Genomic DNA, 25,296 nt, shown 5'->3' on the forward strand with positions numbered 1-25,296 from the left:
CAAATGCAGCCTTTCAAAAAGGCCGGAGGAAAATTGTCTGGCCAGTCACATCGTGATGCGAATTAGCTGGTCAGATCACTTCTCCCTCTGGCCAATACTCAAGAACCAAGGGAAGCTAATTGAAGATTTATTGGTGGTAAGGGGTGCTAATCTAGAAGAAGGAAAGAATTATTTTGGAGGAAAATACACCAACTGTGGAAGTGCGCCCTGGGGTGGGATTATGGGGCAATAGGAGGTAATTGAGAACTACTTTACAGGGTACTTACGGTTAGTGCTGCTTATAAGTAACTGATATTCGAAGCACTTAGGAACTCTGTATAGCTAACGAGGATTAAATCTTAAGCTAATTTCCAAGAATCATACAATTAAATTAAAAATAGGCCATATCAGGAGAAAGAAGTATTTGGCTTTTTCTGGCTTACTTGGCTTCATGGTTATAAATTATAGAGGTCTGAAGGAAGCTCAGTGTAAGAACTTTGCAATGGTGAAAATTCTTTAAAATTATTCTGTTTTCTTTCAGGGTAGTGAGCTGTCTCTCAATAGAGCTTCTTCAGAGGTGAATGATACCAACTTTGGGTTTAATGTTGATCTTAGGTTACCTAGGGTATATCTTCTATTTAAGACTGATTACACATTAGATCTGAATTATAAGTGAATATGCTCTTTAATTACTACAAAGGAAAAAAATATGTTATATATTTAATATATTAATAAATATATATAAATAATAATATATAATAAAATATATAATGTAATTTAATATATGTTATATAATATATATAATATACTATATATATACATATATATATGCGCTAAATTCTCATCTTTTTACCCATTTTACCCATCTTTTTCATTTCCAGTTTCATCCTTGGGAAGATAAAAGCTGACATAATCATAGTTAGTTATGTTGTAGTTCAATCATACGTATAAAGTACAGGACTCTCTAAATGTTTACTCTTCACAAAACCCTCCAAGGGGTAATAGTACCACATACCCCATTCTGCAGATAAGGGAGTGGACCCGCTATAGGTTAGGTGTTGAGTTCCCGCTTACAGAGTGCATAAATCAGGGAGCCAGCCAAGAGGAAAACCGTTCTGTTGTCAGAGTCCAGGACTAACAATGGTTCTGTCCACTCGCCAGCACTCCACCAGGATAATCTCAGAATATCGCAGCGTAACTAAACAAATTGAGATTCTGGAATGCTGACCCGTGTTGTGTTTTACCTGGTAACATAAATCTCCACATTTGTACAGACTGGGAAAGTAAATCAATGTCAGAACAGCCTTAAAAGCCAACTACAGTTGCTTTATGACTTCAGTGCAGTGACACTATCAACTTCCAGCTGCAGTCAAGTGGAGATCAAGATCATTACACCAAGTCAAGACTTGTTTTCCTTTGCGTAGCACTGACCATGTTTTAAGGACAAATCGGAAACTGCAGAATTGGAGAGTTTGAGAGCTGGAAGTGGTGTCTGGGATTGCCCATTCCTCCCTTCTCGTTACAGAAGTAAGGATACTGATCTCTGCTGAGAGCATCTTCTTCCAGAACCATGCCACTGCTCTAGAACTGATGTCCCTGACTCCAGTGTTAACTTTCTCGTGAGCAGTCTTTCTACCATAGCCAAAGGGAACTTTTCATACAATTTTATCATTGCATCCGGTTTTCTTTAAAGTCCTTCCAATACTCATTACTCTCAGACTAAGTTCAAGTCCTTAAGCTAGAGCACCATTTAAAAAAAAAAAAAAAAACCCAAAAAACTGGTCCCTGATTATCTCTAGTCTCAGCTACTCCTGCTTGCGGGCCTTGAACTCTGGACTCCAGTCACTCCATCCTGTGGTGGTAGAATCGCACTGTAGCCTCTGAGACCTTGCATACCCAACTCCTTTGTTTCCACAGCCCTTTCCTGGGCCTCCTCTGGCTATCTCCACTTTATCCTCCAGAACACAGCTTAATCGTTCCTAAAGGAAGGTGACTCTAACCTAGAGGTCAGATTTGTTTCGTTTCATTTTTCCTAAACCCAGTGTAAACAAGCCTGCTGGTATTGCTTCCCAACCCATAACATTTTAAGAGTAATCTTACTTCTGTGTGTCTGGACAAGAAGTGCAGTCAGAATTTGCAGCCTGGCACTCCCAGTAATACTACAGTAAAGATTCATAAGAAGGGAAACCACCAAGTCCATGAAACAAAGTTTGCCGGGATCATTTGGTGAGGGTACCATGTTGTCACAACATCCAGTGATTGATGTAGGTAATTATGAAACCTGAGTCAGCAAGAAATGGCAATTATATTTAACGTCGTATGATTAGAGAGGCAGAAAACTGTGCAATAACTTTCAGAATGGTTTTCCCTAAAAATGTTTAAAATCAAATGAGTTTTAGTGCTTAAGGAATGAGAGTAGTTCATCAGTTCATTTATGTTAAAGATCCAATTATGTTAAAGTTTGTATCAGACAGAGGGAATGTGATAATAGATAGGTGGGAGGCTCAAGTTCTGGTCTAGTAATTGACCTTGAATAAGTGGGTGCCTTGGGGGGTGAGTGAGATTCTGACACGTTTGTCCCTTGGAGCTAGCATGATACAGTGACTAAGGACAGAGGCCACAGGCTTAAATTCAGTCCTGGCTTCAGTAGTTTTAAGCTTTATAGCCTTTAATTATTTTAATCTCTCCAAGCCTCAGGTTTTTTGTTTGTAAAATGGAAAGAGTAATGCGTACCTCATAGGAATACTACGCAAAGCCAATGGCACATTGTGATTCCGCAAAGAGCATAATGCATAGTAGCAGCTTGAATAGCTGTTGTTGTTATAATTATTATAATTATTTACAATGAGGGAAATAGATGAGATGACTCCAACGTCTTCTCAAGCTTTAAAATTCTGTGGTTCTATGAACAGCTCATTCCCAAATGATGTCAGATAAATGAGGTTTCACTGTATATTGGGCAAGAAATCAATATGGCCAATTTTCAATTGTGCACAGTAAGGTAAGGTGAATAGAGCATGAATTATTCAAAACTTCGGTTACACTCGATATACTTCTATTTGGTCTTGGAATGTATAGAACTTTTTAAAAGAATATTTTCTGCCCTTCTTACATTGTGTTTAATGATTACGATGAGTTTGGCCTTTCTGTGTTTGCCAAGGGAAAAGAAATGGAACAATGCTAGGTGCTGGGTATATGGGATCCTACTTAATCACTAGCGATTTAGATGAAATCGTCCAGCAACTGAGCGGGTAATAGAAAAATCAAGCAGGATAATACAGTTGTCGCCCCGATAATGGACATGCTTCTGATGGAGAGCCAGCTTCATGGCGTCTCCTTATGAAGCCTTTCCAGAATTTCAGGTAGCTCAGTCCATAAGTGCTTTGAAATCCTAAGAGTGAAAAATGACTATCAAGTGCTTTTCCCATGGATATCTTAATCGTCAAAAGGGCCTTAACACAGAATTGATGTCTAATTAGAATTTCCCGGCACAATGACTACAGTCCAGCAGTGTAAGGGTTCAATTATCTAAACTCATTTATCAGTAAGAATGCTTCCCCACCTAAGGCACACTTTTTATCATTTAAAGTAAATAAGTATCTTTTTCCTTTTTTCTTCTTTTTTTTAAATTAATTTTTTTTTCAATGAGACATTTGAACTGTTCAGAGGTTAAAAGCACTACAAAAAGCAGACAAGACCGGAAGAGTCCGTGCTGGACAGTAGATGTAACACGACCTGAGGTGGAACAACTGTTGTAAGTGACAAGCTGCGTGACTTTGGTAAATTACTAAATCTTTCGGAGCCTTAGTTTCTTCAGTTGTAAACTGGGAATCCACTCTGAAGCGAATAGAGCTCAGGCTTCAGAGCCCTCATTGGTGTAGGGTACGTTCACGTACATTCACAGAAAGCGTGCAAGGTATCTCAGTTGCGAGAAGCCCAGTCTCTTTTCACTCCGACTTTCCTCCGTGGCACCCTGGGGAGCTTTGGAGCAGCTCTGAGCATTTTTGGTACCTGGACGAAGGGAAGCTGAGTTGGAGATAGAGTAGCTTTGGGTTTAACGACTGTATTCATGTGGCCTGCAGTCATTTCTGTATATTGCTTACTCATTGCTGGCATCCTGGTCTAGGAATGATTTACAAGTGCACTCCCACAGCCCATTTTCATAGCTACATTCTCATCTGAAGGCATTTGAATAGTCTTTTTTTCTTATAGGAAACCTCCGAAATGTATTAACTTCAGGCCCTAGAAAAGCCGCGTCTGTCTCTGAGGATGGTGATACCCACCTCATACCATTGTGAGGAAAATCAGTGTAGAAGCTTTTCCCCACTTTTTGCTTTCTCTTTTTTCCTTTCTTTGATTTTTTTCTAAAATCATAGAATATAATAATAATAATGAACAATAATAAAAATAGAATCCAGGGTTTGGTTTTTTTTTTTCCCAAGACATTTCCCCCCTCAAATAAAATCATAGGTGAAATCTTGACACATAAAATACACCAGTAATTGATAGGATTTGTATGAAGCTTAAATCCTCACCGTTTGGGGGAATAGTCCTCTCTTTTTTATATAAGTCTCCCAAGAACCACTGCGAGCCTCAGGATTCCATGGGACCCAGTTTGAAAACACGTGACTTAATTCACTTCTTTCTTTTTATAATAGAAAATAACTCCAGAGATATTACATGAACTCCCTTCTTTCCATTCTGTGGTCAGCCTACCATATCTGTCTTTTTCTCAGGTTTATGGCAATAAATAAAATCATAATTGTTATTTCTTAACATTTAAATGTAGAGCTAACTGGGATGAAAGACTTATATGTAAAAAAAATAAACCTTGAAAATCCTAGATGTGCAGGGGAGACTAGATGTGCAAAGGAGGCTTTGGGGTGACATTAACCAAAGCAATCTAGGATATGTAAAAATCCAACACTTTTTCATGGTACATGTGTTCTAAATAGTGTCACTCTACGAATAATTAATTGGCAAGTAACGTTTGCAGCACTTAAGACAGATACAAACAGTTCAGATAAATAGAAAGTGTGTACGAAGATGATGAATGGGCAGTTCACAGAAAGAACGTGGCTACATGGCCAGTAAACTTATGGAAAAAAAACTCCCATCTCTCTCATGGTGAGAGAAATGCAAATTAAGTAGCAGTGAGTGACCACTTGACATCGATCAGAGTGGCGATTAAGAGTGATAATATCTACTGCTGATGGGAAGAAGGTAAAAGGATACATTCATTTTTACCACTTCTGGTAAAAATGGAAATTGTTACAGCCCTTCAGAAAGCATTCCTGAAATATCTATTGAAATAAAAAATAGAGGGGCGCCTGGGTGGCTCAGTCATTTGAGTGTCCAGCTTCGGCTTAGGTCATGATCTCACGGCTCCCGAGTTTGAGCCTGGCGTTGGGCTCTGTGCTGACAGCTCAGAGCTGTGAACTGTGTTGATGTGAAAATGACTGTAATCCAGACTGGATTCATTGTTACCACATTCTTACTCATTTTCCCCTCCAATTTTAAAGGAAATTAAAGATTAAAACATTTGCCAGGTCCTTAATGCTTTCATGGTCCCTAAGCACCATGCGTTCCGTGCCTTATGACATCAGCCCCAACTGCTCACCCAGAAATCTGTCTACTGCAAATCAGGTAAACTTCAGCGATATTGACTGCAGTATGGCCATGGTAGCAAAACCTGGAAACAAAGTTAAGACCCTCAGCAGGCAACAGCTGAATAAATGGGGTCGTGCATAGTATGATCCCATTTTGGTAAAAGAAACCCGAGAAGATACGCCTATGAGTGTGTGACTCACCTGTCAGTTATCTTGCAGCCTAACACCTCCTGAAAATGTAGTGGCTTCAGTCCACAACAATTTGATCTGCCCGTGATAACAGGTTAGCGACATGGAATAGGGCAGTCCTTTTACTAGTCTCACCAGGGTTAATTCAAGCAGGTGCAACCAATTGGCAGCTCACTTAGGGCCCGATGGCCTCACTCCCAAGTCTGATGGTTAATCCTTCTCCCACTGGGGCCATGTGTCTCCAGTGAGCTAGCCCTGGTTTCTTCCCATGGTAGCAAATGTGTTCTCAAGGGCAAGAAAAGAGAAGCCCAAATGGCTACTGACTTTGCAAACGTAAGCTTGTATCACATTTTCTAATGTCTCTTAAACCAAAGCAAGTCACATGATCCGATCCGGAGTCAGTGGCAGGGGAGAAAATTCGAGAGCACGAATGGAGGGAGGTATGATTCACTAGGGGACACACAGTCTATGTCATTTTCGAGTTTTAATACTCATATTTTCCCATAGTTTATTTTCTCATTAAATTCTGACAACTTTATTTGGCATTTAAAAGCAGGCATACAGCCTCATTCATTAAATTAGATAAACAATAGTAAAACATTTTTCAGCTGTAAAGTAATATAAGATATAGTTATGTTTTTTTATTTTTGAATTGCAAGGACATCTTTACTCAAAATGACTGAAATTTGCAAAGGCATTAGTACTTTCTAATCAGAGCCAGGTTTGTTTTTTTTTTTTTTTGTTAAACTGAGTCTTGTTTAGCTAAAAACAACTGGAGAATTTCTCACTCCGTTGTTTTTTCTCCATGCAGATACACACAGGTATAGATTTTAAAAATCTACTCTTCCTAAAAAAAAAATGTAAAAAAATGTAAAAAAATAAATAAAAATCTACTCTTCCTTAAGGAGGCTCTTCTTCAGTGAAACACAGCCTCTTCTCCAAACTATCTTTCAACAGTAAGACTAAAAGGTGATTTTTTTCTTGAAAATTATAATAAGAATAGTATAAATAGTAAAACTAGTATGAATATGAAAAAATAGTAAAACATAATGATGAGATTAGTATAAACACTTCAGCATGGCTTAAGGGCAGAGATTCTGTAGCCAGAATGCCTGGGTTCCAGTTGTACTCCGCCTTTCTTTAGGTGAAAAGTCTTGAGAGTAGTGAACTAATCCTTCTGTGCACATGGCAGGGACAGAGCACTGAAGACAAGCCTCAGAGAATAGTTCTCTCTATAGGCCAGGAAAAGAGAAATGACAGTTCAGGACACACGGAAGGAGCGGTCAGAATCAGACAAGTGTGAGGACGCAAACACAGGGAAGAAGAAGTTTCAGTGAGGAGATGGTCAACAGTGACCAAGTCTACTGAAATCTCAGAGAAGGAGGACTTAGTCAGAAGTTAATGTAGACATCAATGGTACTCTTGAAAACAAGGAAGAAGCGATAACTTTCCGACTTGAGGGGATTCAGGTGTAAGTGCTGACAAAGAGACGTTCCTTTAGGTTGCTTTGATAAACAGGACCAGAGGGCAACTGGCATATTTTTTCCCCTTCTACCACCCAAGATAGAAGAGATCGGTACTAATTAACAGACAAAGAGCATGGAGCTAATGGGAACAGAAGAGAAAGAAAATCAAGGAAATAATTATCTTGAAGTATCTGAAGACCAGCATGAAATAACATGGCATTGGAAAGGAGCAGTAAAGAAGGACCCTTCTCTCCTCTTCCTGCGAACTCCTACTCATCCTTTAAGACAGCTTTAAGTAACTTCACAGATGTGAGCCACAAGCCTGACTTGATCAGACTGTCCTCAGCCAAGTTGTCTAATAACCTACCTAAAGTGTTGGGGTACTTTGTTTATATCTCTTTTTATTTAATAACATTTAGCAAATTATACAGTGTTTTATCTCTCCACATGTCTACCCCATACATTAGACAGCAAATTCCTCAGAGCCAGGATTTGTGATTCATTTTACTTATTTCTAGTACAAGCCATAGCACTAGAATAGTACCACATTAGTAGATATCAAAAAAAAACAAACAAACAAAAAAACAAAAAATAATTAGGAGGAAAGGGAAAAAGACCGATGTAGGGCAGAGTTATATTGAAGGAGGGGAATACAGGTGCCAACACATTTGGATCAGTGTTCATGGTCTCATAATGGGGACACAGTGAAAATGAGAATGATAAGGTTAGAGACGGAAATAGAGCCAATCTCTATAGGATCTAAGCTAATGATCAGTAGGGTTGCTGAGCTCCACTGTAGAGACCTATTAAAATGAGAAAGCATGAGTTTATAGCACGGCTGCTTGGTTTTATATGTTCTTTTCTCCTCCTCATCATCTTCTGTATCCTAAAAGTAATAATGAAGAAAATACGGGTAGAGCTTCTCCAGACTGAGTCATGAAAAACAGTCAATTTTATGTTCTGTGGAGTGGGAGTCATAGAATGTCAAGTATGGATATTGACATCACCACGAAATATGGCAGTCATGATGATATAGAGTCAAAGAGTTGTGGTTTTGTGATTAGAATTTCAAACTTTGGATTACTGTTTTCTTTAAAACAGTACCTTCGAGTCAATACAATTAACAATGGAAGGACTTGGGAAGAATCAAACAAAGGGCAGAAATGGGATAGATGTGGGTAAGAGAAAGAATAGAAATGAAAAAAATAAATGTAGATTTTACTTTATTTCCACAATTTTCTTGAAGGACTTGTCAGGGAAGATAAATATAAGCTATTGATTTATGAACAAGAAATCAGAACTTTTTCCTTTTTTTTCCACCTTCTAATTACCCTTTTCCCCCTGAGACTTGGACAGGTAAAGAATCCATTAGAGAATGATAATGAATAACATCTCATACAGAAATTGCACTCATGGAAGGATCGTGACATAATATTCGCATGCAGAATATCTGGTTTGAAACCCACTCTCTCTCTATCACCACCATTTGCTATGTGCCAATTATGAGACAATAATTCCTCCGGGATATAATGTAGTTTATTCAGGGCATTCATTCAAGCTTTACAAAAAATTCAAAGAGACAGAGAACATATGAGGTTAATATTCAGGTGTTAATGAGGACCTAGGTATTGTGAACTTACATTGTGCTAATTAAAAATAATTGCATGCTCTTAGAATTAGAGAGCTTTCACAGGGAAGGTCTCCAGGCCACTGCTGCCTCTCTGGATTTCCAGCTTGGTTGTGCAAAAGTAGTTACCTTAACAGGAATAACGAGATTCTGGGAAAAGTAGGTTCTTCAACCAAATTCACTAGGGCCTGATTGAGAGCAGAAAATCAAATTCATGGTTTCAAATGATAAATATTTTAGTAGATAAATTTATTTTTGAAAGAAACATTAAGATCAGAAGGTGACTTAGTCCCACAGACTATCCTATTCTGAATGTCACCAATTCACATATGCCCCAAGCCCCTTTCAAGGGCCAAGAACAACCGTTTTGTCATTTCTTAGTGCATCCGTTAAAAAGACTTCCATTAAAAGACTTCTTTGTTAATTGAAGGGTGGCATCTCCAGTGAACGAACTTCCCCTTTTTTAGCCTCTTGTTCCTGGTCCCTACACAAGTCTGTAACAAGTATGTGGTCCTTCCACTCTAAGAGAGCAGGAAAGTGAAGACATTCATAAACCATCAATACCCAAAATGTCACATTACAGCATTTACTAGCAAATGAGCTATAAAATTATTTTATGCTTCTTTCTAATTTTATATCAAATCATTAGAAGTGAACTTTTCCCTTTCTGGGCAATCAGGAGAGGACTACTTATGATGTTCCAAACATAACCTTTATATACATGTTAATTTTTGACTTGTGATTAATTTTCTAACACATTTCATCCTTGGCGACTTCTAGAGATCCATATGCTGTAGAAGGTAATAATGGGAAGGATATACATCATATGCTTACACACCTATTGCAAATTATACGTTGAAAGGGTCAAGGAGAGCCAACATAAGGGAGCCACCATAAGGTCAGAGCACCCAACATAAGACCTTGCACATATGAGCCAAAAATAATTATTTTATCTGAAAGATATTTCTCTCTTAAAGTTATAGTAGTGAAACATGGTGGAGAGTCCTCCTCCACACCATCTGTAAGTTGGAAAAGCTTGCATGTAGGGTGAGGAGAACTTGGCCCAGTCACTTGGCACCTATATGTCTGTATTAGTTTCTCAGGACTGCTGTAACAAAGAGCCACAAACAAGGTGAGTTAACAGCAAATTGTTGCCTCACAGTTTCAGACGATAGAAATCCAAAACCAAGGTATCTGCTGGGTTGATTCCTTCTGAGACCTGTAAGGGAGAATTTGTTCCATATTCCTCTACTAGCTTCTTTCCGGTGACCTCAGACATTCTTTAACTTGTAGTTGGCATTCTTTCTGCATCTTTATATGGTCTTCCCTTGTCTCTATCTGTTTCTGTGTCCAAATGTCCCCCTTTTATAAGTCCAGTTGGGTTAGGCCGGTAGTAATGACCTCATCTCAACTTAACCGTCTTCAATACCTATTTCCAAATAAGGTCACCATCACATGTACTGGAGATTAGAACCTCAACATCTTTTTTGGGAAGGATACGTTTCAATCCATAGCAGCGTCCTCTGTGAATCATCAATGTTCATGTGAAAACTGAGGCCATGATACAGAATCACAGATATGTGCTTTCTTCTCCATTCCCTGGTACCTTAATCTTTTAATCATATGTGTTTGTATGTCTTAATCACTACTTAGTATGGTATCCAAGATCTTTACTGTCATAAATGGAGGATAATATTACATGCTGTGAATAATAATATTATAGAGCTGTGAAAACAGTTTTTAAAGTGGAAATCTTAATATATTTGATAGCATAAAATATATTTATACATCAAAAACTACATTTTCAAAGCTGTTAGATAAAATAGGGAAGACCAATATCAGAGAACAGAGATTTTAGTCTTCATTTATATCACAGCCAATTTAAGTCAATAGAAGAACGCTGACAATAAATGGGCAAAACTCATGGCTGTACACCCCACAAAAGATTTTGAAAACCTCTCCAATATACATTTGAAAATAAAATGTCCAATTATTAATCAAAAATGCAAATAAAACAGTAATGAAAAGTGATATTTTTCTTTTTGCCAAATAGGAAACTATTGTTTTCTTCTTATTTTAAATCAGAGTCTAGACAGTGCTGGTAAAGACGCATTTGCAGACAAAGTTGTTGCTTTTATAAAAAAATTCTCCAGAATCTAAAATCGATCATCAAAATTTAGAGCTCACTTCCTGGTGGGAGAGAGGTGGTAACGAGTCCCTGACAGCCGCTAACAGAGCATGGCCATCATGGATTCTGGATGGTGAGCAGTTACCTTATCTTCTCACACTATTGAAGGAAGTCTACACAGAGGCAAGAAGAGGGCCTTGGCTTTCAAAAAGAGAACAAAATACAAGCTCACCAAAATTTGTTGCTGGGGCAAGAAACGAAACGTTATCTTTTTTTGTGTATTATTTTTCAAAATTCATCAAAAAGCGTTGGTTTGAGAATGAGAAATACCCACTTAAAAAAAAAAATGAATCTGTCTCACACATCCTAACAACAACTCCCTCATGAATTTAGCAATCTCTGTCAATGATTATTCTGTTTTTGTGTTCGTGTTCGAATTCCTACGACGGTGCGGTCATCACACGATTCCACCAACTAGTTCCTTTCCCTATAATTTGGCTTCCATAAATACCACCGCCCTGAAATATTGGAAGTCCCTCACACAGGCTCACTAAATGTATCTCCTTCTTTCGGTCCTCTTTCTGTTCCCATTTTCTGCAGCAGTTCAGACTCTTGAGAGTTCTTCTCCTCAGATGTAGCTCCTCCTTTATATTCTGTCTACATTCTGACCATTCCTTAATTGTGCTTTATCTGCTGGCACATTAGGCCTATTGCACATCCTTCCTCTTCAACCCTTTGCTCTTCCCTCTGCCAGAGAGTTGACAATCGTCCAGATGCCTCATGCCGTGGGTGCGCACGCGCAGGGGGAGTGTCTCGTGGTCCCTGGTGGGGACTGAGAGGGCAGAGGATGCACATGTTGTTTACCTCAGGGCCATATGGACCTTTAAAGCTCAGTACAACCTTTGACTTTGTTCTTCCATCTTTGTTACTCTCCTTGATACTTTTGTTACTCGGCAACACTGGGAACGCATATGATGCTTAATAAAATTTGTTCATTAAGTAGAGCAGTCATAACATTTTTATATAGTTGTGATAAGCAGAATAATGCTCCCCACCCCCAGTGGTCCTAATCTGTGGAACCTGTGAATATGTTACCATATGCAGCAAAGGGACGTCATGATTAAGTTAAGGCCTGTTGCATGAGATTATCCTGGATTGTCTGGGTGTGCCTACTGTGATCAGAGGGCTCCTTAAAACAGAGAAAGAGATGTGACAGGGAAAGCAGAGAATCAGAATAATGGAGCATGAGGAGGACTGACTTAGAAGATAGAAAGTTGGGACAATGAGCAGGGGATGTGGGTGGAGTCTAGAAGCTGAAAGAGGTGAGAAAATGGACTCTCCCCCAGACTTTTCAGAAGGAGAACAGCCCCACAGACACCTTGAATTTAGAATGGGAAATCCATCTCAAACTTCTCGAGAACCGTAAGATAATCAGTTGGTGTTGTTTCAGTCCGTTAATATTTGCTTATTTGTTACAGCAGCCACATGAAACTAATAAAGCCATACTTTGTCATTTTCCATTGTGCCTAGTATGATACCAGACAGACAACATTCGTTGTTTAGTAAATGTGTATAATATACTTAGGATTCACCACTTTCTGGAATTTTACATGCTATGAAATCCAATCTAATGTGTTCAATCATAGTATTTCTGAACCTCTGAGATTTATTTACGAATATGTAGACTAACATGAGACCTTTTATTTGGGACTAGAAGTCACAGCAGAGAAAAATTACTTTTCCGATAAATCAATGGACTTGATGAGTCTGTTTATTTCCCCATCGGCCCAGTTGCCTCTCTGCTCTTCAGCAGTCTCCTAGCAAAACTCCATCACTGATGATGGCTCACACTCTTTTCTTTCTTCATCGGCTTCTGCCTTAGCCCTCGTGCTCTTTCAGCTCCTCAGGCTTCATGTGCACAAATTGTACAGCCCAGCTATGCCTCCACTGGATGCCAAGCTAACCGGCTGAGGCATGCAGGGTAAATGCTTTGGTTAGCTCATTCTCTGCATTAAAATGTCAATATACTCAATTCTTTTTAGTTGACAAAGTGTGTGTGATTTCACTTAATCGTTACAATAACAGTGAAGGAGGTATCGTTGCCTTCATTTTACAGCTAAGAAAACTAAAAGTTAAAGGGAGTTTCTATGTAGTAAATGACAGAAAGGAGATTTTTTTAGGATAATGTTGAATCAACTTTTTTTAATATGAAATTTATTGTCAAATTGGTTTCCATACAACACCCAGGGCTCATCCCAACAGGTGCCCTCCTCAACGCCCATCACTCACTTTCCCCTCCCTCCCACCCCCCATCAACCCTCAGTTTATTCTCAGTTTTTATCTCTTCATTCCTCATTCAGTTAAAAAACTAATACAGTTTCATTATACCGAGCTGTACTTGCCATCTTACCTCCGTGCCGTTATTCTAGATATGTATTTTGCAAGTGTATTTTTAATGATAGTGTAACTAACACACATTATAAGTAGTATGGAAAACAGAAAAGTATGAAGTTTTATATCATCCATAGTCTTATTAATCAAAGATGATCACTGTTACCATGTGGGTGCATTCATCCAAGTATGTTTCTTTTGACATGTATTTTTATTTAGGGTTTTATTTTTTTTAATTTGAGACACAGAGAGATTGCAAACGGGGTAAAGGGGCAGAAGGAGATAGAGAAAGAAGATCTCAGGTAGGCTCCGTGCTTAGCACGGAGACCCACACAGGGCTCAATCCCTGAGTCGAAACAAAGAGTCAGACACTCAACTGACTGAGCCACCCAGGCACCCTTATTTTTATTTAGGGGTCTGTATCCCACTCCCTTTTCATTATTTTGAGTGAAGTGAGGTGGCATTCCAGCCTTATTTAAAACGCTACTGTCTTGCCTTTCAGTGTTCTATTTTTTTTCCCTTTTATATCTAAATTTAAAAAAGGAATTAGCCTACCCTTCCTGAGTTAACTTTTTTCCAGGATTGGAGCAGGGCCCTTCAACATGCAGTCGGGACCAGCAGTATCAGGCTCACTTGAAAGCTTATTACAACTGCAAATTCTCTGCTGAATCAGAATCTTTGGGGGGAAGCCCAGGAATCCCCATCTTAACAAGCTGTCCAGTTGATTTTTCACACATGATAAAGTTTGGACTGAAGTACTTGGTGTCCATTTGTGTCGATGAGGCAAAAGCAGCCAGAAGGCCAGTTGTAGGTTAAAGTCACACAGAATAACAGTCACGCTTTGAAGACAAAGAGACAAGCCGCTTGCACACCCAGATTTCCCTCATCTACAAGCCTTCAGAATTGGTTCTTAGTTCCTCACATTAAGGTCTGTAGCCCTCTTAAGAGTGCTTAGATGCTTTCTTAGACGTGCAGGAGTTACCCGCGCTTACCATCAGATCATGCTTTCGTTAGTTCTGATGGCTTTTCTTAAACATCTACCATGTTAGATTGCATGGAGTAGGAAAGAGAAATGTATCTTCTAGACCCTCCCCGCAGGATAATTCACAGTCTTATTAGGAAATAAAATAGTTGTATATGCAATTCCATTACCAACAGTCAATCAAGTCCTAAATGGACTCTAATCAGGTATTACAGGATGTGAGATGAGCAACGGATGCCCCGGATTGTACAGAAAGATGGGTATATTGACCGGACTGTTGACTAGGGAGGCCCTCCTTAAGAAAGGAGGACTGTGAGTAGGACCTAATTAATAAGGAGTATATTAATCATAAAAATTCCACCTCTTAAATGTTGACCGTGGGCCAGATAGAAAGGTGAAGCGGTTGGTGGTGTCATATCCTCCAGCTCTTGTCACTGTATTGCAATGTACCCGATCCCTCTTCTCCAGACAAGGCTAAGTGAGATCAAGCACTTTACCTGTGTTCTATACATGGTGCTTTGCAGAGTCAGTTCAACCCAAGTCTGTTTGATTGCAGAGTCCTGTTTCTTCGAACTTCTGCGTTAATTGTTAACTCTGGTAGAGAAGGTTGGTAGACTGAGAAAGAGGCTTGTAGTGTATTGCAGATAAAGGTAACCCCAGAAAGGGTGAGCAAGATCCTGTGTCAAATTTGCCTGATCAGTGTGCGAGGTTTACACTGGCAGTTCACCAAAACCAGGAGACAGCTCTTAGGTTTGTCGAAGGTCTTGTAGGCATAGATAGCAATCTGGGATGTAATATCAGAGACTGAAAAATCATTACATTTTTTTTTAACATAATGAAAGTATGTCTTAGGACCAGACTAACACTGGGTAAAAAGAATAATTTGTTGGGAAAGTGAAGAGATGTTTGGGTAAGACGACCAATTAATAGTGTGATTATTGTAAACAGATACCACACGATAAGGAAAATGGGGTGTTTACCGGGAGAAAAGAGAGTGACTCATGATTAAATTAAAAAAAAAGAAACGTGAAAGCTTATAATGGCAGATTGGCCAAAGGGTCTAAAGGGAGAACTTTAGAATTCTAACCTGACATTCTGGATCATTTTGAGCTACCCACAAAAATTGTAATTATCTGGAGAGAGGTTACAAAAAAATAGGAGCCAGTTAGAAATGGTGCGTTTAGGTCTTTCTGAACTCTTTTTCTTCCTAACTCCCTACACCCACCTGGTCTCCGTCTCCAGTTGATTTTAAAAACATGTGAGTCAGTGCCATATACTTTATCCATCCTCGCACTTTCTTATGGAAACAGTCATCCTTCCCCTGGCCTATGGCAATGACAGCCTCTGTGAGCTCATGAATTTCTGAATCACTTCCCTAAAATCTATTGTTTTGCTACAGGAGTTTTCTCTCTAAAACCTACATCTAATTATAGCATCTTCCTGCTGAAGGGTTTAAAAACTCTTCCTCGCTGCCCTTTATTGCAATATTTTAGTTGGCATGGCATTCAAAATTAGAGCAACCATAGTTTATTATCCAAATAAGAGACTTGGGAGACTGAAATTGGGCATATTAATCATCACACTGGGACAAAAGGCGCGTGAGCCCTGCATAACTTTCCATCTTCACCCCTTCCAGTGGCACCTTAATGCGTGAGTAATACCACAATAATTAGTGAACAGACCCTACTCCAAAGGCTCTTCATCTGAATTGCTTACAGCTGTATTTGTGTTGCCTAATCCCTGCTCAGCACATCATAGGTACTCAATAATTTGCAGAAAGAATGGAAGGAGGAAAGAAGGGTGAAGTAAAACAAAGCATTTGAGAATTGTTTTAGTCTGGTGTGTTGTTGTTGACGTGAAATAGAATCGGAGGCCCAACATCTTGGCGAGGAAACTACAGGCAGCCAGAGGGAGGCACGGAGAACATGGAAGAGGACAGGAAGGTGGAAAAGGGTCCTGGAATCAGACCCGTCGTTGAAGAATGACAGATCCCAGCCATGTGAATTCCAGTGCACTTTCCCAAAAGACTGTACTATGTGTGCATCTGATGGTAGCTCTTTACCAGAAGTAGTTCTTAGTTTTGGAAAGACATCTTTCAATCGCTTCTCGGCCTTTTGGCCAAGAGCAAGTGTGGAAAGACCTCTTTCAAAGTCATCATAAATGTCAGTGTGGCGCTGTTTTAAAAAGTCTTCCCAAGGGTATTCCAGAAGTTGTAACTACAAAGGGGGTATGTAAACGCCCATTTTGTATTTCTAAAAACAGACGCAGTCTCTGTGAGAAAAGAAAACGTGTTGGGAGCATGGGAACAAAAGGGAAAACAATGAAAAGGAACCTGTAATTTAATTACATTGATGTCAGCTTTCCACAAAAACTAGATGCGATGTAATTAATACACCTATAATAAAATGAAGCAGGGATGTGTCTTTCCTTTTTTCTTAAATGAAGGAAGATTAGAAATCCCATGCTGTTTGAGGAAAATTTATGCTATCTATGCAAAAAAAGTGTGTGTGTGTGTGTGTGTGTGTGTGTGTGTGTGTGTGTGAGGGGGGGGGGATTTTTCTTTTAGCCCAACGAAACAACCAATATTTATGGCCTTTCAAAATAAAGCCCCCTACAGTAAGGAGATGACATGTATAAATAACTACAGATTAAGTATTTTTTCAACGATCATGAGCCCTAATGCAACATTACATTTATTTAACAATTTATTGTTTGGTTTATATTTTTTTCCAACTATAAAGCCATAGCAGGAACTCGCTATCTTTGTTAGGTCAAAAAGGCTTATAGAGTAAGAACCAAATCATGAATTTAAGTGTAGAGAAAAAGAATGCCACTCCCAACAGGAGGGTATACCGCTCGCTAGTGGCTAGCCAGTATTGGATGTGGCTGGGGCACCTCTCTGGGGAGCCATTTGCGCTGCACCTTTCTCATGTAGGCTATTCTGTTCCAGCGATCTATGAGCCTTCCTGTGAAGCATACAAACACCTGGGCCAGACATCAAATTACTACTGGATAGATCCTGATGGCAGTGGACCGCTGGGGCCTCTGAAAGTCTACTGCAACATGACAGGTAACAGTGCCATATTTATGTTTCACGAACATTCCTTTTCTACGTGTTGAGCATGGACAGTACTACCCAGGTGTATTTCTTCTGGGCCACATTCTTATCTCAGCATGTAATAAGCTATGTATTGTTGGATTTGTTCCATAAAACGGTGAAATGTATTTCTACAATAAAATCTTCTAACCTGTTTTTTTTAAAGTCCACCTTCTGACTTGAGCAGGACATAATTTTAAAATATCAGTATGTAGGGGAAAAACCCAGAAAGTGAAATTGAAGGTTGAAGTCCATAGAAAGGACTGACCCACGAAGCAGCCTCCATGAGTAACGTAGACTGCTTGACTGTCCATACTGCCTGTGTGAGGGGAAGCTTATGGACCATTCCAGAGCTTCCCTGGGCCCCCCAGTTACAGAAGGAGACTTTCTGGGTACTGAAATCCTATTCTGGCATCACCTGCACCTTTCACAAAATGTATCTGGAGTTTTCTACATCAGAAGAGAACCTAGTTTTTCTTTACTTCCGTATTAAATTTCAGGGTTATGAAATGAAATTGTGGGGTTCTTGTAAACACCCACAATGTGTAAGATATACAGATGTCTAAGAACAGATTTTCCATCAGATACTTAGTAATGTCTTACCCTCCAAAGTAGAAGAGTGTGGGGACATGTACTATTCACTGGCTCCAGGAGAGGATCAGCATTTGATGGAAACTGCTGAGGCATTTGATTATAACAGTAATGATGATTATTTGATGCTATTTATGATGATTACTACATGATCTGTCTACTGTGTGTCAGATACCATGATGAATTCTTTACTTACACTACCTGGTTTACATTCTGGCTCCATCAATCTTGGGCACGTTATTTATTAAGTTTAATAACTCAATAAGCCTCAGTACGTTTATCTGTAAAATGGGTTAATAGTAATATCTAGATCTACTTCATAACATTATTACATAAATTAAAGAAGATAATGTACGTTCGGTTCTTCACATATTATCTGACACATGGTAGACTTTCAGTAAATGTTACCCGGGAGCAAAGTATTATTATTTTTTTTGAAGGATTAGAGAGTTAAATATCTTGTTTATATTATTCAGACAAGATTAAATACAAATCTGTTTGAGGCCAATGGTTCTTAAATCTGGCAGTGCTTTAGAATCACGGGTTTCTTGTTCTTATCTTTGTTTTCCACACTTACTGGCTCAACCTCTGGAGACTTTGACTGAGTAGCTTGTTGGTTCGCAACCCTCCAGGGAACTTTTCTGGTGTAATCTGAAACCGGAGGGCAGGGGGAGAGGCAGGTCACTCCAGGTTGGCAGGTGGCAGTTTTAAGAAGCATAAGGATGGCAGCAAATTCTTAGAAGTTTCTAAAGAGGCCTTAACTGGGTCCAGTCACATGTACCATACAGGTGTTCTCAGCATCGCATCACCATCTCAACTCTGTTCTTGGAGCAACCTCTAGGAGAGGAAAAGGCTAGTGGAACCCACATTCCAAGGACAGGAGAGGGTGACATTTGGAAGTGAGAAGCCTCGGAGTGCTTGGGTTCAGCTTACAGGACAATCAGTAGTCACATCTTTTCGATGACATTCCCCAACGTAGGTGCGAAATGGAAATAGGATTGTGCCACTCAAAGGGAGAACCCCGAACAGCGTTGAGGGGAAGCAAACCCTGTGGAGGACTCCCCGCAATATCAGGAAGCCAGGCATGGCCCAGAACAGAAGGAGAATGATAAAGACAGGAATATAGTATGTAGAGAAAATGGTAAAATGGTAGCTGTCCTCCCAAAATTATCTTTCCACGCCAAGAACTCTAAACATATCCCAGAGAAGAAACCCACGTACCAGAAAGCTTGACGTAAGAGCATATTGATGGTTGTACTTGTCATTGCACTCAAGTCCTTTCTTGTTTACCTTCATGTTAATCTTATTTGAACTCAAATATAATCGATGAGAACTGGATTTAATCTGTAAGAATCCTGATTTTTATTTCTTCTAATATATACAAAATATGATTATAGTTTAACCCAATACTCTAAACACATCCGGACAATAAAGAGTACAGTACCACCTTATACGGTAAGAATATGCTTCTTGTATCATTCAAGATAGTTATGAACACCAGCGTGTCAGGGACCATTGAAGGCCAGCTGGCATTCTTGGCCTTTTGCCACCCATTAACCCTTCCTTCATCTGGAAAGAACATGAACTTGACATCATTAGGACAGCATGGTACTACACAGGTTGGTTTGGGCTGTTGCATTTCAAGAAATAATATGTTGAAGAGGAGGAGGGAATGACAGCATGAATAATTCTAGAAGTCTTGATATATCTATCGCTCTGTATCCTGAGAAAGTGAATATGCACCTTACTTTATAACACTTGTGTTAAAGAGTAGAGCTGTCCTACTTCTCAGCGACCCAAGCATAATGGGGTGTTACCACTGTTGAATATATCACGTATTTTAAAAATGGGAGCAAAACATCTTCTCTGGGGAAGAAACAATGTCTTGGCAGGGATCATCCTTTTTTTCTTTCTTTCTATGGCTGGGGTGGGATGGGGGAGAGCTTTCCACTTGCACAGAGATGTGAAAAATTTAAGGAAAGGGACCTCGCCGACCAATAATATCTGATATAGATTTGGTGGAAAATAAAGACACTATTGAAAATTACTTCTGATTTAGATCTATTCTTTGGAATCCTAAACTGTGAATTCAATTACCAATTTAAAAGAAAGGACAAAGGAAACAAAAACACAATTAATTTAGGTCCTGACAGGAAAAAGGAAGTCTCCCTTGATTTTTGGACAAGGAGTTCCTCCAAACAATCATTATTACCACACTTCTGTCAACGTATGTCTCCACATTGTATTTGTTTGTTTAACATTATCAAATAACTACTGTATTCCTTATCCTCATTATGTTTCATATTGAATCATAGGGGAGGACTTGAAGTGTGTCCCTTTTAGAAAATGTTATTGTTCGATTCAGTCCACAATTTCAACCTGCTGATATCTTTTGGTCACCTAAGCTCACTGTTTCTGTTATATTCTCAATTTCTTCTTTACGATACCTCTGGCAAATCATCCTTATTTCCATCCCCAATTCCTAATAATAGTTTCTTTAAAAACTAAACATGCAACTACTACCTGACCCTGCAGTTGCATTCCTGGACATGTACCCCAGGGGAATAAGGACATGTTCACATGAAAACCTATATGCAGCTTATCACAGCAGACTTAGTGGTAATAGCCAGAAACTGGAAAGAACCCAGATACCCTTCAACAGGTGAAAGGCCAGACAGACTTGGTACATCCATACCATGGGATAGTCTTCAGCAGTAAAAAAAAAAAAAAAAAAAAAGAACTCTTGATCCAATGCAAGAAAAATAAATCTCCAGTGAATTATGCTGAGTGAAAAAAAAATCCAGTCTCAAAACATTATATACTGTCTGATTTCATTTATAGAACATTCTTGAAATGACAAAATTATGGAAATGGAGAACAGCTTAATGGCTGCTGGGGGGTTAAGGAGGGATGGGTGGGAGTACAGAAGGTGTGGTTATAGAAGAGAAACATGAGGGACTTTTGTCCTGATGGAAATGTTTAGTATCCTGACTGTACTGTGAATATCCTGGTTGTGATGCTGTACTGTAGTTTTACAAGGTGGCACCACTGGGTCAAGTGAATGAAGGGTACAAGAGACCTCTCTTATTTATCACAACTGCATATGGATCTATATTACTCAAGGAAGAATTTTAATTAAAAATATATAATACACACCAAAAAATTCCCAAAGACTGTGAATATTTTCACAGTCTTTATGGAAAAACAGTAAGAGTGTTTGAGGATACCTCTACAATCCTTTTTCCAGGCTTTTTTTTTAATTTATATATCCACTATGCATCAGGAATTGTGCCATGAGAGATAAGTGGATAACCAAATGCCTTCACGACTAATAATAAAACACATTTAAAAAGCAAACAAATAGGGGCACCTGGGTGGCTCAGTCGGTGAAGCGTCCAACTTCAGCTCAGGTCATGATCTCATGCTTTGTGGGTTCGAATGTGGCCTCATGGCAGCTCACAGCCTGGAGCCTGCTTCAGATTCTGTGTCTCCTCTCTCTCTGCTCCTCCCCCCCACTCACACTCTGCCTCTCTCTCTCTCTCTCTCTCTCTCTCTCTCAAAAATACATAAACATTAAAAAAGGCAAACAAATAAGTGATTTTTCTATCAAGAAAAGTAATGGAATTCTGAGGACATATTTACTTTGGATACTGGATTTTAGATAATGCCTCTCTTGGGAAGCAACTTTTTAGCCAAAATCTAAAGTATGAAAAGAGACAAAGCACTCAGGAAGGTGAGGGGAGGAAATGAGCCCTGTAAATTAACTCTGCAAGGCATGAAAGAGATTGTTTCCTTCCAAGAACCTGAGACCCGAGTGGCCAGAGTCTGGAGCATAGAGAGCCTCGGAGAGGGGCTCAAAGTGAAGCTTCCAGATAGGCAGGGCCAGAGCAGACCAGGCAGTAAGGGTGGAGGTACATAGAAAAGCTTGCTTTTTATGTTTTCAATTATTTTTCAGCACAGGGGGTGGGACTCCATGGAAAGGTTTTAAGCAGGAGAAGGAGAGGGTCTTGTTTAAAATTACCATTGGGGGTGCCATGAGTTGCAGAGTAGAAACACTGAGACTGGTTCTGGAGTTTTTGTGAAAGTCCAAGGAAGCATCATCTCCTTCTTGAACTAGAGTGGTCACAGTTTAAGTGAGGAGAAAGAGATGAATTTTAGATCTATTCTGAAGGTAGACTTATCAGGATGGATGACAGATTAGGTGAGCATAGCTAAAGACAGTTATCAAAAATAACTCCCGAATATGTGGACTGAATGACTAGGTGAATTACAGTGCCATTGGGAGATGTGGACAATTAAGGGAAGAACAGATTTAGAGAAAATTCAAGAAGTCAGTTTTGGCATAGTTAAATGTGAGGTGCTGTATACCATCTGACTTGAGAATCAAATTTTGCAGTTACAGTAAGACCTTACAAAGGATATTTGGGTTAGGTATAAATGTGCTAATTGTTAGCATATGAATATATGACAAGTAATATCACTTAGGGCTTGATGTAAATAGGGAAAAGGCATCTTGGGAATGAGCTCTCAGGAACTCAGCAGAGATCAGGTTTCTGATGATTAAATAACATGTAGGCGTCTAGGAGAATGTAATTGAGAGTACGTGGGGAAAGAGCATCTAAGAGCATTTTGGGGAAAAATGGGTCATCCCTATGGATGTTGAAGTGACTTCTTGGGTCTTAGAGAATGAAAACAAGTTTTGAGGGTGGAGAGTGACTGAATCAATGAAAATGTCTATAATGAACAAGGCAATGCACCTAAGTATAGCAAGTAATGGCAAGCAGGAGGCAGGGAATGTGGTATGGCTGGAAGTGACCAACCTCCAAAGGTCTGCATGGACAACTCTAGGAAACCCTAAAATCAGCAGTTACCCTAGACTCGGGGACCAGCAAAATCTCCCACAAAACAGTGGACTCATGAGCTGAGTCTTAAAGAACAAGTGGGTGTTGTGGGGCCTGGAAAAGTAGCAGAGGGGGTGGGAAAAATTGATCAACTCATACAGTGCTTTGTACGGCATGCAAAAGCAGTTGAAATTTGGTCCTGAGGGAAAAGCAAGCATTTGATAATACTATATATTTTTTTGTTTTGAGAGAGAGAGAGCGCAAGTGAGCAAGGGGCAGAGAGAGAGAGAGGGAGAGAAAATCAGGGCTCACCTGGGGTTCCTGTTTTTCACAGAAGCAGGGCTCGTGCTCACCCGATGTGGGACTCAAACTCACTGACTGTGAGATCATGACCTGAGCTGAAGTCAGATGCATAATGACCGAGCCACCCAGTTGCCAAAGCATGACCTTGAGTAGAATTCTCCAAAGGAGACCTAGACATAGAACAGGGAGACAAGTTAGAACACCCCTGTTGTAATCCAGGAGTTGAAACTGAGATTTAAGGTGGTGACAGTCAGGTTAAGGAGGGGATTGACTTCATGGATATTTAGGAAGTCGAGTTGGCCAGACTGTGGCTGGTGCGATAAGAGTTGAAAATGATGCCCAGGTTTCTGCCTTGGCTAATTGCATGAAGTGGAACAAAGAAAGCCAGGGCCACGTTAGGAAAGGGGCGTGCCTGGTACAGCTGTGCCATAGGCAGGTACCACTATACAAATGCCCTGTAGAACTTTGAGCACTATCTCAGTTTCTGGTTTCCTTGTAAGTGAAATGTAGGGACTGAAGTGAGAGGATCTCTACACTGACTTCCATTATTAAAAAAAAAAAAAAAAAGAGAGAGAGAGAGGGAGAAAGAGAGAGAGGATAAGAAAAAAAGAAAAAGAAAAATTCTATTATGGAACATGAAAGAAAAATGTCACTACTTGCAGTCAAATAACCTAGAGGCAGAATCCTCTTATCTCAAATAAGCTTGAATTTACTCATTTCCTGCCCAAGTCTGACATAAATTGGCACTCCTCATTTTCTATCATGAGGCAGGTCTCCTACTATGCAATTCTTCTTTTGACTATTTGCAGTTCAGGGCTACATGGCTTGGAAATTAGGGGGTACCCTAAATGACAGAGCACTTCAAGTACTGTGGAGTTGGTATTGAGGAGAGAATGTATCCATTGAAGTCTTTTGTGGAAGAAGACATCGTTCTACGCAAGCCAAAGCCTGGTTTTCTTGTTTGGATCTTAGGGCGTATTATAAAACGTAGGCACGGTCACCCTTGCCAGGAGGTGACCCTCTTTCTCCACTCTGACCCTCTCTCTGAGAATTTGCTGTTGTAAATATGACTTTCATGAACATAAACTGTCATATATTTTGAGTATTTACCTCTGTTATCCGTGCAGTTTTTTTTTTTAACATTTAAGCTCCTAGTTCTATTTTCTTAAGATGTTTACCAACATCTCTTCCTAGAAACCTTGAACTTTTATATTTGAAGCTTCATTTGCTTCTTTCTGCCCGCTGATTAATAACAATTTGTATATAAAGCTAGATCCAGCCATTATCCTCAGTAAGTAAGAAACTTACTCCTTATCTCTAAATCAAAAACAATGTTTTTCTTAATATTCTGTACGCTAATTCATGTTCTTTATAACCCTCTCTGCATTCGTGTTTAATTTTTTTAAATTTAAGTAAGCATCTGTGCTGTAGCGTGTGAAGTTGGAAGTCCAAACACCTCCTGTATTCTTCCTAGAACTAGTTTTGTAGTTTTATCAAAAAAGCCATTAAGCTTGTTTACATAATTTGTGCTTTATAAAGCCCTGGGATTTAGCTGATCAAATTCTATTATCCTCTATAATGGTAAAAGCTGTTCATGTCTTTTTAATCTAATATTTATAGAGAGCTTGTTACTCAAGTTCCTAAGCACTTGCACTCGGTAATATCATTTTATTTATTATTATGCTTCTCAGAAGTTTCGGCAGTGAAGTAAAGGAAATGAGTCTCTGGTGGTGCGCGTGGCTTCCTGGGAAGTATCGTGAACCTCCCCCACCATTCCTGCTCATATACCCTTCCCCCCAGCAAAGCAAAGCAGGTCCTTCTCGATCATATTCATTTTCTTCGCAGCTCACAATTTATTATGTCAACGTTTCCGTCGGTCAGGAGTCGGCCACGGGTTAGCGGGCCCACTGCTCAGGTCTCACAGGCTGAAATGAGGGAGTCAGAGGGGCCGTGATTTCCTCTGAGGCTTGGGATCCTCTCCCATGTTCATTCAAGTTGTTGACAGAATTCAGTTCCTTGTAGTTTTAATGAGGGCCCCGTTTCCTTCCTGGCTGTTGGCTGTGGATGCTCTCAGCAATCCAGGCTGCTGCTCC

General features: G+C 39.6%; 1 protein-coding gene across 1 annotated transcript in view; it reads left to right on the plus strand.

The window, feature by feature from the left end:
* CNTNAP2 (contactin associated protein 2) overlaps window positions 1–25,296 on the plus strand; it is a 1,960,721-nt gene that overhangs the window by 1,234,891 nt on the left and 700,534 nt on the right. Inside the window, exon 12 of the mRNA XM_042974552.1 lies at window positions 17,322–17,441. Within this exon, the coding sequence (XP_042830486.1) occupies window positions 17,322–17,441 (120 nt within the window). The remainder of the gene's footprint in view (window positions 1–17,321; window positions 17,442–25,296) is intronic.

This window comes from Panthera tigris, chromosome A2 (genome assembly GCF_018350195.1).
Source record: "Panthera tigris isolate Pti1 chromosome A2, P.tigris_Pti1_mat1.1, whole genome shotgun sequence".
NCBI lineage: Eukaryota > Metazoa > Chordata > Mammalia > Carnivora > Felidae > Panthera > Panthera tigris.